This window comes from Carassius auratus, chromosome 33, assembly GCF_003368295.1.
Source record: "Carassius auratus strain Wakin chromosome 33, ASM336829v1, whole genome shotgun sequence".
Classification (NCBI taxonomy): Eukaryota; Metazoa; Chordata; class Actinopteri; order Cypriniformes; family Cyprinidae; genus Carassius; species Carassius auratus.
In genome coordinates, this window is record NC_039275.1 from 3824867 (window position 1) to 3839066 (window position 14200).

General features: G+C 35.5%; 1 protein-coding gene across 4 annotated transcripts in view; it reads left to right on the forward strand.

Moving 5' to 3' along the window:
- LOC113052773 (inhibitor of nuclear factor kappa-B kinase subunit beta-like) overlaps positions 1–14200 on the forward strand; it is a 34282-nt gene that overhangs the window by 17806 nt on the left and 2276 nt on the right. For all 4 annotated transcript variants that reach the window (XM_026217206.1, XM_026217204.1, XM_026217205.1 and 1 more), the window contains 15 exons: positions 183–300; positions 3369–3438; positions 4561–4649; positions 4764–4853; positions 4943–5067; positions 6145–6252; positions 7141–7357; positions 7430–7624; positions 7716–7830; positions 9723–9834; positions 9911–10062; positions 11325–11386; positions 11531–11634; positions 12540–12589; positions 12660–12759. In XM_026217206.1, coding sequence (XP_026072991.1) covers positions 183–300; positions 3369–3438; positions 4561–4649; positions 4764–4853; positions 4943–5067; positions 6145–6252; positions 7141–7357; positions 7430–7624; positions 7716–7830; positions 9723–9834; positions 9911–10062; positions 11325–11386; positions 11531–11634; positions 12540–12589; positions 12660–12759 — 1707 coding nt within the window. The remainder of the gene's footprint in view (positions 1–182; positions 301–3368; positions 3439–4560; positions 4650–4763; positions 4854–4942; positions 5068–6144; positions 6253–7140; positions 7358–7429; positions 7625–7715; positions 7831–9722; positions 9835–9910; positions 10063–11324; positions 11387–11530; positions 11635–12539; positions 12590–12659; positions 12760–14200) is intronic.

Here is a 14200-nt window from a genome sequence, read left to right on the forward strand (position 1 = left end):
GAATTCATCTGGTTTTACTCCTCTTTGTCCTGAGCGTGTGTTTTATACGAGGGCCGGCCAGCCGTCTGAATATTACAAACACATTTTTAATAAAATTATGTAAGCCACATTATGAGGGGCTTGTATGTGCATTGAGGTCTCTGTTGTTTGCACGTTATGATGAAGCGTCTCTCTTCTCGCAGGTTGAATCACATGAATGTGGTGGCAGCGAGAGACGTTCCAGAAGAGCTCCAGAAACTGGCCATAAATGACCTTCCATTGCTGGCCATGGAGTACTGCCAGGGAGGAGACCTACGCAAGGTGTGTGTTTTGGGGGTTTTGGACATGAAGCATAGTGATAACATAGTATTTGAATATTCAAATAATTTAGTTGTAGGGTTGCGATTAATCAAAATAAATAAATGCACTGCATGTTTCAGAGTGAAGCGTGGCACTGTGTTCATTTACACACGAGCAGCTCATTATTCATAGCAACTCGGTTTAGTAAATTAGTAAATCCTTCTCTGCATCTGGTTGCATTTGGAAACACAGCATGCACCAACCATCTTCCCAAATTTGTAATAAAAAGCACTTATCAACAAAAGAGACGCTTCAGGGGCTCTCTAGGGTTTTTTAGTCAAAATAAATGTTTGATGGGTTCAAAGTTTGAAAATGAAGACATTAAGTCAGCCATAAATATTAGTATTGACCCCATATTTTATCATATTTTATAGCCATATTAAATAAACAGTTCAGCTCAAAAGCAGAATCTGCAAATGATTTGAACAAAATAAGAGGGGTCATAAAAATTGCATGATATTTTTATTTAGTTCAGGGATCCACAATATTATCGGAACAACATCATAAGTTAACTTTTTACCTGAATGGTGATTAGTTTTACTGTCACTGGATCGAATAAAAATCTCAAACATGACACACACACACACACACACACACACACACACACACACACACACATATATATATATATATATATATATATATATATATATATATATATATATATATATATGCATGAACATCATTTAATTCAGATTTTAAATGCAATTTTGCCTTTTTTATGAAATTATGAAAACTGAGTTGAAGGCTGATAAATAAGTGCATGGTTTTGCAGATTTGGTGTGTAATTCTGTTTGAGTGACAGCTTTCAGGATCTGTAATCTGTAAGTAAAGATTTAATGTGTAAGCATTTGATAAAAACTGTAACATCCCTGAATCACTTCACATGTATTATTACAAATTGTAGCTGTATTTAAAATTTTAAATGTAAATCTATACAGGAACAAATCTAGTCTACAGTCATATTATCTCTGCTGGTTTTATTAAAATTGAGTCCACAAACGAAGGCCAGCGTTTATGAATGAAAAATAACCAAATCTTTCAAAGGTGGGAAGTCAAAATGAAGCAATAGCAGTCTCGTCAAAGATTTCTTAAAAGAGAATCAGAAATAATTTAAACCTGGAAATAAACTGAAGTTGGATGAAAATAAACGCTGTTGTTTAAAACGAGTGAGAAAAGTAATTAAAACATCTACTTTGATATTACAGCAGAGTTCTGTTTCTCTACAGACATTTAAACACTGGCACATATGCGGGTTCGCGAATCATTTGAGTCATTTCGGGAGTTCGGAGCTGGATCGCGAATCATTTGAATAAGTTTGGGGATCGCAAATCATTTGAATCAGTTCGGGAGTTCGTAGCGGGATCGCGAATCATTTAAGTCATTTCAGGAGTTTAAAGCGGGTCAGCAAATCATTTGAATAAGTTTGGGGATCGCGATTCATTTGAATCAGTTCGGGAGTTCGTAGCGGGTTCGCGAATCATTTGAGTCGGGAGTTCAAAGCGGGTCCGCGAATCATTTGAGTCAGTTTGGGGATCGCGAAACATTTGAATCATTTCGGGAGTTCGTAGCGGGTTCGCGAATCATTTGAGTCATTTCGGGAGTTCAAAGCGGGTCCGCGAATCATTTGAGTCAGTTTGGGGATCGCGTATCATTTGAATCATTTCGGGAGTTCGTAGCGGGTTCGCGAATCATTTGAGTCATTTCGGGAGTTCAAAGCGGGTCCGCGAATCATTTGAGTCAGTTTGGGGATCGCGAAACATTTGAATCATTTCGGGAGTTCGTAGCGGGTTCACGAATCATTTGAGTCATTTCGGGAGTTCAATGCGGGATCGCGAATCATTTGAGTCAGTTTGGGAATCGCGAATCATAGCTGTATGGATAGGCATTTTTAACTAATTTAGTAGCTAGCTCAAATTAAGTTTTCCAAGCGTGTTTAGGTGTGATATGTGAACTCGTATTTTTTGTTTTAATGATGTGCCTTTTAACAGTATCAACTATATTCAAAAACTAAACAAATTGTGCCTAAAAAGTGCACACATCAAGGCTAATGTGAAGTTTCATAATGAAGTCATACTAGTGCGTGTGTGCATTTTGAGTGTGTTCTTTCACTGCATTATTCGGTGTATTCAATGCATGTGAATAATCACAAAATTCAAGATATTGGGGTTAGAAAATGTATATATTTATATAATTTTATGTAGTTAATCAATATCACACGAAGAGTGCTATTTCATTTTCTTCTCCAAAAATCTGGGTTCTTTCTTGTCATTATAGAACCTTTTTAGCATAAAAGGTTCTTTGTAGTTGAGTAAAGAACCCTATGGTTCTATATAGAACCCCATTGAACCCTTTTTTCTAAGAGTGTACTATTGAAAAAATACAAGATCCAGAATCAGGGATCATTAAATATTCAGTGATGCCTTGATGATTTACAGTTTGTGTGTATATATATACACACACACACAAACACACACACACACACACACACACATGTATATATATAAATATAAAGCCTTCAGTATAAAAAGCTCTCATTATAAAAAGAATTTTACATATCTGCAGAAATCCTGTATCATGCATAACTAATATAACACTGTCCTGAATAAACTATTTCCCATAACAGATGTTTACATATAGTCCACAAGAAAAACAACGTAAAAACTGGACGTAAAAAAAAAAGTTTACATACCCTTGATTCTTAATCATCTGTGTTGTTATCTGAATTATCCACATAATAGTTGTGTTAATAATAGTTACACTCACTCAGTGTGAGGAAAATCATACAGTCGCTGCAGGAAAGGGCTCAAATATGAAGGATATGCCAGAAAAAAAAAAAAAAAAAAATGCAGGATCTGAAGGATTTTTCTGAAGAACATAATTTTAACTGATCAGAACAAACAAGGGACTCATGAACCACAGCAAGCCTGATTTTTTTGTTTTGTTTTTTTTGCACATTTTACATTGCACTTGTAATCGTGCAGCTCTATTCACTTGCATGCTTGCATCAAAATAATCTGTATTTCCAGTATCTGAACCTGCATGAGAACTGCTGTGGCATGAGAGAAACTGCTGTGCTGACACTGATTCAAGATATATGTGAGTCCACACACACCAGCCGATGGAAATCCAGTGTTATTCCCAAAAATAACACAACCAGCTGTTCATAAGCACAGTTTTGAGATGGCCAGTCATCACATGAGCAGGTGAACACATGCGAGCCGTCTCTGCTGAAGCTGAGTTTGTGTCGGATCTGGTCTTGTGAATGCCAGGATATAAACCGAGTCAAATATTTGACCTAGATTTCCTGGACAGTATGAATCAGACCAAATCTGACTCACATTACCCGAAAGAAAGAGTCTGACATTGCATGACATTTTAGCCAGAAAAGTGGAATTTTTTGGTGCTTTGGTAAATCTGAGCACAGACATCATTGAGATCTCTTTTGAAACTCTAGGAGAGAAGTGTGATTTCTGGGGTCTTTTGTTTTTAGAAGAACACGCTCTGAGAAACAGGAACTTAGTTGCAAGATATATTCTCATTTTGTGCTCCACTTAAGTTTCAGTCGTACTGGTATGAGTCCGAGCATGAATGAACCATGTGATATTTCAAATGATCTTTAGTCACTGCAGTGTTATCGTAGTAACATAATATTTTCACTTTGGCAGTCAGTGAGAGTTTTGGTTTTGATTTGAGAAAGGAATAATCCAGCCAAAAATATCATTTCTGTCATTTACTCACCCTTATTTTGATCCAAATCTGAATGGTTTTATTTCTTCTACAGAACATAAAAGTCATAGGGCAAAAATAATAATAATAATAATAAAACCCACAAAAAAAAGTTTGAGTAAATGATGACAGAATGTTATTTTTGGGTGTACTGTCCCTTTAAAAGTAGAGTGTCTCATTTTCTCAATGTTAAATACTTAATGTTTAATATGCATTCACTATGAATTAATTCTAGTAGTTCCTAAAAAGTGTAAATGCATTGGCGTAAGATGGTGCATTAAAAAATGAGTTAAGCTGTTGATATTTTATACCTGGACATATGTTTGAGACACACTGAGGTTTTTTACCGCAACATTAACACACACACACACTGAAATGCATGAGTTGTCTGAGCAGATTGTATTTATTATCTCATAAAAATGTAAATATAACCAGTACATGAGCATTTAAGAAAGCCGTATTTGAGTTGTTAATTAAAAAATCTCTCTCTAGCCTCAGCACTGACGTACCTCCACGGGATGAGGATTATTCACAGAGACCTCAAACCAGAAAACATCATCCTTCAACAGGGAGAAAAACGAGTGAGTGCAGAGACATTCACTGATAAAAAATAATAATTAGATGCCACTGTTTTTATATCTTTTATTGCTAAATTAAAAATGCATTTCTGCATCATGCATCTTTTTGTGTTGTAGCTGGTTCATAAGATCATAGACCTGGGTTACGCTAAAGAGCTGGACCAGAGCAGCCTGTGCACATCGTTTGTTGGGACGCTGCAGTATTTGGTGGGTATCTGTGCAAAATGCAAGACTTCTCATTGACTCTCGTCTATACTGATATAAAGAACTTTCTGTCTCTGTCTTCTCTCTTTAAGGCCCCTGAGCTGTTAGAGCAGCAGAAGTATACAGTGGCGGTGGATTACTGGAGTTTTGGGACACTGGTGTTTGAGTGCGTCACAGGATTCAGGCCTTTTCTACCAAACTGGCAACCCGTGTCATGGTGTTTACTCCCTCAGCTGTATTTTACATTTGACTGGACGTTTCTCGATTAGATTGGTGTTAAACTCCACGTGTAAACACCTAGTTTCTATTCATGAAATCACAGCTTTCCAGACATTTTAAGAGCCGAATGTTTCTCATTTTGAAGCTTGGAATAACTAGTCAAATGTGACCCTGGAACACAAAACTTAAGTCTGAAGTCTCTGGGGTGTATTTGTAGCAATAGCCAAATGGGTCAAAATTATCGATTTATCTTTTATGCCAAAAATCAAGATATTAAGTAAAGATCATGTTCCATGAAGATATTTTGTTAACTTGCTACAGTAAATATATCAAAACTTCATTTTTGATTAGTAATATGCATATCTAAGAATTCATTAAAGATGATTTCCTCAATATTTAGATTGTTTTGCATCCTCAGATTCCAGATTTTCTAATATTTTTCCGATCCTAACAAACCCCACATCAATTGAAAGCTCATTCATTCGGCTTTCATATGATTTATAATTCTCAATCTCGTAAAATTGACACTTAAAACTGGTTTTTGTGGTCCAGCGTCACAAATTCTTTACAAAATATTCCTTTCGTATTCATTTATGTGACTTTTCCAGGTTTATAAACCACACAAGCCTTCCTTGCACATCCCAATTTTCCAAAGACTGCGGCATTCCAAGTTCTTCAAAGAAAGCTAAATATCCCCATAAAAGTCAAATTGCCCTGGAAACATAGAGTTTTACAGCATCTGGCTTCCTATCCTGCTAACTAAATAAAACATGCTGAGAAAAAGGTAAACTGTAACAGAGCTAGTCCGACATACAGATGTGAGGAAATGACATGATTTCTAAAATATTTTTCATAAGTCATGGCCTGACAGCTCGAGCCAGAGTTCTTATGCTCCATGCAACCTACATTAAACCCTATAGTTCTAATATTTCATGTTTGAGTAAAGATAATATTTCTGCTTCGACAGTTTGTTATTCCAGAGAGTTCTGCACTATGATTGGCTGTGCTCCATATGAGAAAGATCAAGGGCGTGTGCTTCGCTTGAACTTGCATTGCTCTTTCTCTTTCTCCTCAGGCACAGCAAGCTGCAGCAGAAAAGACTGGATGATATTGTGGTTTATGAGGATCTGACGGGAGAAGTTCGATTCTCCAAACACCTCCCGAACCCTCACAACCTCAACAAGTGAGTCCCGAGGCCACATAAACGAGCGGATCGGTCATTGAGAATGAGGTTTTGAAACAGTGTTATTAAACGATGCACTCATTTCTGTTAAATGACATTATTTATAATGTGAAACGTAGAACAGGGCTTGATTTTATCCATCAGTATTTGTTTGGATCATGAAAGTGGGCTGTTATATTATTGGTTAATTTAATCTTTCCCTTTCCAATTGGATTACAACAACCGAATATAAATATCATAGTTAAATGAATTTTAAATCAGTAACATTTAGTAACTAATAAGCAGGTACAATTATTATTTTTTTTATAGCTCTTAATACAACACAGATTACTTCAAAACAACTGATAGGGATATATAAGTAAAATGTTGTAATGTTTTTCAATTTCAGAAATTCGTTTTCATAATTTTTTGGATTTGTGTTTTTTTTTTTACTATTAGTATTTTTATAAATCACAACATCAGTTTCATCTATAAAGCAGATTTACAGTAGATGACACTTAAAATTAAGTTAAATTAAGTTTTATAGCTAAGTCAATCATTTTTTACGAAATATTGAGTACCCTTGATGTACTATATGATTATTATTTTCTGTTTTCACTTTAATTTCAGTTAATTTTTATTGAATATATATTTTTACATTTTATTATTTTTTTATTTAGTTTTAGTTATTTTAGTACTCATAATATAGTATTTATATTATATATTTACTTTTTAATAATATAATAATAATAATGATTTCTTTTTTTTATATTCTATTTTAGCTAACGTTTATTTAGTTTAAAGTAACAATGTTTTTATGCTTTTAGTTTTAGTTCGTTCTAATAGCGACCCTGATATTAACACATTCATCACAATGTAGCCCATGTGGTTCCTCTAACTGTGTTTCAGACTGTTAGCGAGTGAACTGGAGAGCTGGTTACAAATGATGCTGAGATGGTCACCTAAAGAGCGAGGCAAATGTTTAATACAGCGGAGCAAAGACAGTCAGGACGGGGTCAAAGACTCAGAAGAGGACAATAAAGAAAACAGTTCAGAGGCTGGCAAAGACTCTCCGAAAGCTTCCTGTTTCTGCTTCGATGAATTAAGCCGGATTCTGAATCTAAAGGTAGGCTGAATCTCTCGTCAGTCACAGTGTGGCGTGGAAACATGTCTGATGCGACCGTCTCTGTCTTCTCAGCTGGTCCACGTGCTCAACATGACCTCTGCTGAGATATTTAGCTACTCGGTGCAGCCGCATGAGAACGTGGCATCCCTGCAGGAGCGAATCACACAGGACACTCACATTCTTCCGGCCAATCAGGAGCTGCTGCTGGAGGCGGGGCTTGCGCTTGAGCTGCACAACAGCGTCATGCAGTGTGCAATCGATTATAGCGTGCGTTTGATGTAACGATAAACTTTTTTGAATTGAAGCTGATTTTATTGACTCTGTGTTTGTATCATCCTGATTGTTTTGTGTTGTTTAGATGATGGACACTCGGCGGGCCGATGAGCCGCTGGTTTTCCTGTTTGACCGTTCGTGTTACAGCTACGAGCCTCAGTTTACGCCGCGCGTCCTGCCTGAGAACATCCGATTCGTCCGTGAGTTACTATTTTATTGCAAGATGTTATAAACAGTCAGAATTTACTTTTCAAAATTCACAATTTTTTTTGTTTAGAATCTGAAGTTTATTTCTACGATGGTGTTTTAGTGCGACATTTGAAAAAAAATTATAACGACATTATTCTCTAAACATTTCAACTTTATTCTCTAAGTATTTCGACTTTATTCTCGTAGTATTTCGACTTAATTCTCAAAACATTTCAACTTTATTCTCGTAATATTTTGACTTTATTCTGGTAGTATTTCGACTTTATTCTCGTAGTATTTCGACTTTATTCTCGTAGTGTTTCGACTTTATTCTCGTAGTGTTTCGACTTTATTCTCGAAACATTTAGACTTTATTCTCGTAGTATTTCAACTATATTTTTGAAACATTTCAACTTTATTCTCGTAATATTTCAACTTTATTATCGTAATATTTAGACTTTATTATCATTTTATTTTCGAAAAATTTCAACTTTATTCTCGTAGTATTTCGATTTTATTCTTGAATATTTCGACTTTATTCTCTTAGTAGTTTGACTTTATTCTCTAAACATTTAGAATTTATTCTCGAAATATTTCGACTTTATTCTCGTAGTATTTTGACTTTATTCTCGTAATATTTTGACTTTATTCTCTTAGTATTTCGACTTTATTTTCGTAGTATTTCGACTTTATTTTAGAAACATTTCGACTTTATTCTCGTAGTATTTCGACTTTATTCTCATAGTATTTCAACTTTATTCTCGTAATATTTCAACTTTATTATCGTATTATTTCGACTTTATTCTCTTAGTATTTCGACTTAATTCTCGTAGTATTCGACTTTATACTCGAAACATTTCAACTTTATTCTCGTAATATTTCAACTTTATTATCATAATATTTAAACTTTATTATCGTAGTATTTCGACTTTATTATCGTAGCATTTTGACTTCATTCTCTTGATTTTTCGACTTTATTCTCAAAGTATTTTGACTTTATTCTCGTAATATTTTGACTTTATTCTCGTAGTATTTCGACTTTATTCTCGTAGTGTTTCGACTTTATTCTCGAAACATTTAGACTTTATTCTCGTAGTATTTCAACTTTATTTTTGAAACATTTCAACTTTATTCTCGTAATATTTCAACTTTATTATCGTAATATTTAGACTTTATTATCGTAGTATTTTGACTTTATTCTCGTAATATTTCGACTTTATTCTCGTAGTGTTTCGACTTTATTCTCGACACATTTAGACTTTATTCTCGTAGTATTTAGACTTTATTTTTGAAACATTTCAACTTTATTCTCGTAATATTTTGACTTTATTCTCGTAGTATTTCGACTTTATTCTAAGTATTATGTTGACTTTAGTCTCGTAATATTTTGACTTTATTCTCGTAATATTTTGACTTTATTCTGGTAGTATTTCGACTTTATTCTCGAATTATTTCGACTTTATTATCGTAGTATTTCGACTTTATTTTTGAAACATTTTGACTTTATTCTCGTAGTATTTCAACTTTATTCTCAAAACATTTCCACTTTATTCTTGTAATATTTCGACTTTATTCTCGTAGTATTTCGACTTTATTCTTGAAACATTTTGACTTTATTCTCATAGTAGGCCTATAACGACATTATTCTCGAAACATTTCAACTTTATTCTCGTAGTATTTCGAATTTATTCTCGAAACATTTCAACTTTATTCTCGTAGTATTTCGAATTTATTCTCGAAACATTTCGACTTTATTCTCGTAGTATTCAGATTTTATTCTCAAAACATTTTGAATTTATTCCTAATATATTATCTTAAATCATTCAAGGCATTTTAAAGCACCCACAATAACATACACTGTATATAAAAAGGGTCCTAAACTGATGTGTGTTTTGTGGTGTAGAGAACGAGCACAATCGCTTGCTGCCCTACATCTCTCAGAGACGCACCTGGGGTCAAGCATGTGTGCTGAGGGAGGACTGGCAGAGACTACAGCAAGGACAGAAAGTGGCCATGTAAGACGAGAAGTGCTCTGTGAGAGTGAACGCTGATGCGAGAGGCTGTGAGTGACCCATTCTCTCTCTGTTCCAGCATGAGTCTCCTCAGACACAATGGCACACTGTCCAAGCAGAAGAACGAGATGGTGTCGATGCACCAGAGGTTAAAAGCCAAGCTGGAGTTCTTCAGCACCAGTTTGCACATCGACATCGAAAAATACCAGGAGCAGAGAGCGACGGGCATCGGTATCAGAGTCAAATACTAGTGTACTGCTTATTGCATACGGTCAGAGACAGTTTATAAGAGACATGTCACTTCCTCAATCCTCAACACATATATATATATATATATAAGATAAACCCTTAACGGCAAAGATGGCAGTTGTGTGCACATGTCCCACCTCTCCCGCTGGAAAGCCCATCATCTACTTTTAACAGTCAAGCCGGGAAACATTTAAGCCTATTGTCTGGTTCCACTGACATATGCGCACAGTTTAAAAACCCTTGCTGAAATAGCTGCCCGGACTGGAGGCATTGCCAAGATGGCGGCCGAGTGGCACGACTTGCCTGAAAGGACTTTGATATGGTGCAGTGTTTACTGTAAACCACTAGTGTATAATAGTATGTGAGACAGTATTATAAAGAACTCATTGTTTTGCATGTTTCATTCATTGAGGGGCGTATAATTACGGTCTTAGAAATTAAAATAGTTATTTAGTCATTGAATCAAATTTTACATAAAAAATATATATAATAAATAAATATATATATATTAACTTCTAATCAAATAATTAGGAAGGTAGATAAAAAGCACTTGATTATAAATTATAAATTTAAATCTGTTTATTTTATTGTTGTTTTAAAAAGCCGTTTATATGTTTTCCGATTATTATTTTTTTTAAGATTAAGCAAACATACCTTTTTTCAAATAATTAATTTTATTTATTATTAAGTATTATTTAAAAAGTGAGCCCTTGACGTCCTTTTCCAAATAATTATTATAAAAAAAAATAAGCACCTTATATCCTTTCCAAATAATTTGTTAATTATTAAAAAATAAGCACATAATATCCTTCCCAAATAATGTATTATTTAAAAAATTTGCACCTGATTTCTTTTTTCAAATAATAATAATAATTTTAAAATGAGCACTTGATATCCTTTACAAATCATTAATTAATTCATTTTATTTATCTATTTATTATTATTGTTATTATATAAAAAACTAACATCCTTCCAAATAATTAATGTATTATTATTATTACAAAATAAAGCACTTGACATCCTGTCCTATTAATTTGTCTCACTGCATAGATTAGATTGGGAATAGAGGTCGGGTTGAGCACAGTGCATTCTGGGATATAGCAGTAGTAGATCGTGTGATTCCATGCAACAAATATCTGACAACTAAACACACAGGCGCTCAATTCTGTCTAGCATTACTTTCAGAGTGAGTGAACACTAAGTGTTGATTCGCTCATGTTGTGTGTTGTTTACACGCTTTCCAGCTTCTGAAAAACTATTGAGTGTCTGGAGAGAAATGGAGAAAACCGCCCTGGACTGTGGACAGGTGAGAAGAGCACCTGTGTGATTTCATGCTTGTCCATCGTCGAAGTGATCATAGCTGATGTTTATGCTGCTGTAGCCGTATGTTTAAGTGTGTGTGTGTGTGTGTGTGTGTGTGTGTGTGTGTGTGTGTGTGTGTGTGTGTCAGACAGAAGACGTTAATAAGCTGGAGGAACAGACGATGACCCTTCAGACTGATATTGTAGACCTACAGAGACAGCCGTGGAGGAGCGGAGAGGCTTTAGAGACGCTGTAAATCACAAACACATTCATAATCATATATATATATATATATATAGAGAGAGAGAGAGAGAGAGAAGAGAGATTATATTTAAATGCTTAATATGATGATCAAGAAATATAATGCAGTGCAATATAATGATTTAGAGATGAACAAATAAATGTTCTTACGTTTACTTCATAAAAGCTGTAAAAGATTTTAAAGCAAAAAGCTTGAGCTGGAGGTGAACGTTTGTACAATTATACTAAAATACTTCATACTTGATAAACTATCAATCAGACGACAGGTTTATATCATACTGATCATTTAGAAACCTCTCAAACGTGATGCAGTAGGATTTATATTAAAGGATCATTCACTTCCAGATTAAAACATTCCAGGATTTTTCTCCATATAATGGTCTTCAATGGAGACCAAGGGGCTGAACATCAAAATTGCAGTTTCAGTTCAGCTTCAAAAAGCTCTTCTTGATCCCAGCCGAGGAATAAGAGTCATATCTTGAGAAACGATCAAAAAATATATATATAATAATAATTTATTTACTTTTTACCACAAATGCTCATCTTGCACTGGCTCACGTCACGCGTGAATTTGTGGATGTGCATCGCAGAGCAAGTGCAAGACAAACATTTGTATTTAAAAGTATATAAATGTTTATTTTTCTATAAAATGATGAATGGTTTCTTTATATAAGAGCCTTATTCCTCGGCTGGGATTGTGTAGAGCGCTTTAAAGCAGCACTTAGGACCTTAAACCCATTGATCCCTGTTGAAGACGATTATAAGGAGAAGAATCCTGGAATGTTTTCCTCAATCTTCATTTCTTTGCGACTGAAGACAGAGAGACATCAACATTTTGGATGACATAAATGATCAGATTTATAATGTGCTCAAACTCACCCGTGTTGTGTTTGCAGTGAGGTGAAGGCCATGGAGCTCTTCCGGAAACTGAGAGAGAAACCCAGAGGTAAGACACGCATCCTGAAGAAGACGGTCCCGATCCGTCACTGGATCTCAGAGTCTCGTTATGTCTCCAGAGCAGCGCAGGACGGGCGACTGTCAGGAAGTGATCAAACTGGTGGTCCAGGCCGTGCAGTTCTACGAGAGGAAGTTACGGGACTTCTACACACACCTCAGGTCGGCTTCTGTGTGATTTTTAATCAGATTTCATTATAAACCCCTCTGTAGACAACCTATCCCTGTTTTGATGGGTTGTGATATATGAGCTCGGTTTCATTTGAGTAAAGCTGGTTTGACCTTGGGCATGCAATATTCAGAAATTTAGGGACCGGACATATGTGTTTTCCCTGGGAATCGAACCCACAACCTTTTGCACTACTAACGCAATGCTCTACCACTGAACTTCAATAAACTAAGAATCGTACAATAGCAATGGAGGGACAAGAAAAAAACCTGAAAAATACAAATAAACCTGGCACTTTTTCTATTATGTGTAATGTTTGTTTATTGTTCATTTTATTAATAACTTTTCATTAGCCATATTTACTTGGATAGATACTGTTTTACTTTATTTTTTTACTTAAAAATATACTTAATAAGCATGAACTCAATAATGACACTATAGTCTTCTGTAGAGCTGCTTTCCAGCTTCAATTCCTAAAGCACTTTATGACTTAATATTTTTTTAGGTTTTAAAGGTGCCATCTGTAATGTTTGGCAAAAAAAACAAGTCATACTCCACATTCCATACCAGATGGGGGCAGTATGCCTCAATAAAGTGAATTGGTCTACTCTAGAGTAACAAACGAGAAACGGCATAGTCTCTATGCTCCGCCCCTACTTTCACAACAACACTACAGCCATAGCCGAAGCCTAAGAGGACGTTTTGCCTCCAGAGGAACGTTGGGTGATGTCAAATGATATTGAAACATGACATCTTCAAGCTACTCCCCTTCACCTTTACCAGTCAATTTGTTCCTATTCGTTTTGTTCATATTACATTTTGAGTTGTATACACACATTATTTGAATTAAATTAATTTGACAGACAGCATTCAGAGGACACGGAGACCAACAGACTAGACAGAGCAGGGTAAGTTATAGCTAGCTAATTATCAAACGCAGCTACGGTTAGCCGTCGCTAACAAACATTAGCACGTTTATCGAACAGCCTTCGATACATTTCTATGTTATAACTTCCCGAAAACAAATACACAAACATAAAACAAACTTCTTGCGAAATACTAACAGCATCTTACTTACCAATCCAAAAGAAATGTTGCAAGTTCGGAGTGGAACCTCATTTCTTTAAGGTCCATCAGTTTTCTCCAGCGATTAAAAGCAGTGCCGATGTTTACTCTGGTTCGGCTCCTTTTCTTATCGGATTTGATTTGTGTTTCCGAGCGCGGTTGTTTCCCTGTAGCGGGTGACGCTCTCTTCCCTGAACTGAAATGAAGTACTGTGCTGTACTTTCCACACAATTGACATCAGGTTCAAGTACACGCCCACAAGCCGTGCGAGTTATTCATGTATTGCAGGTTGGCTAGTGGTTATGTTGCCGGCATACCGCCGAAACTGGTATTACGACACCTGTCGGGCCGGGGCTAGTAATGCTAATG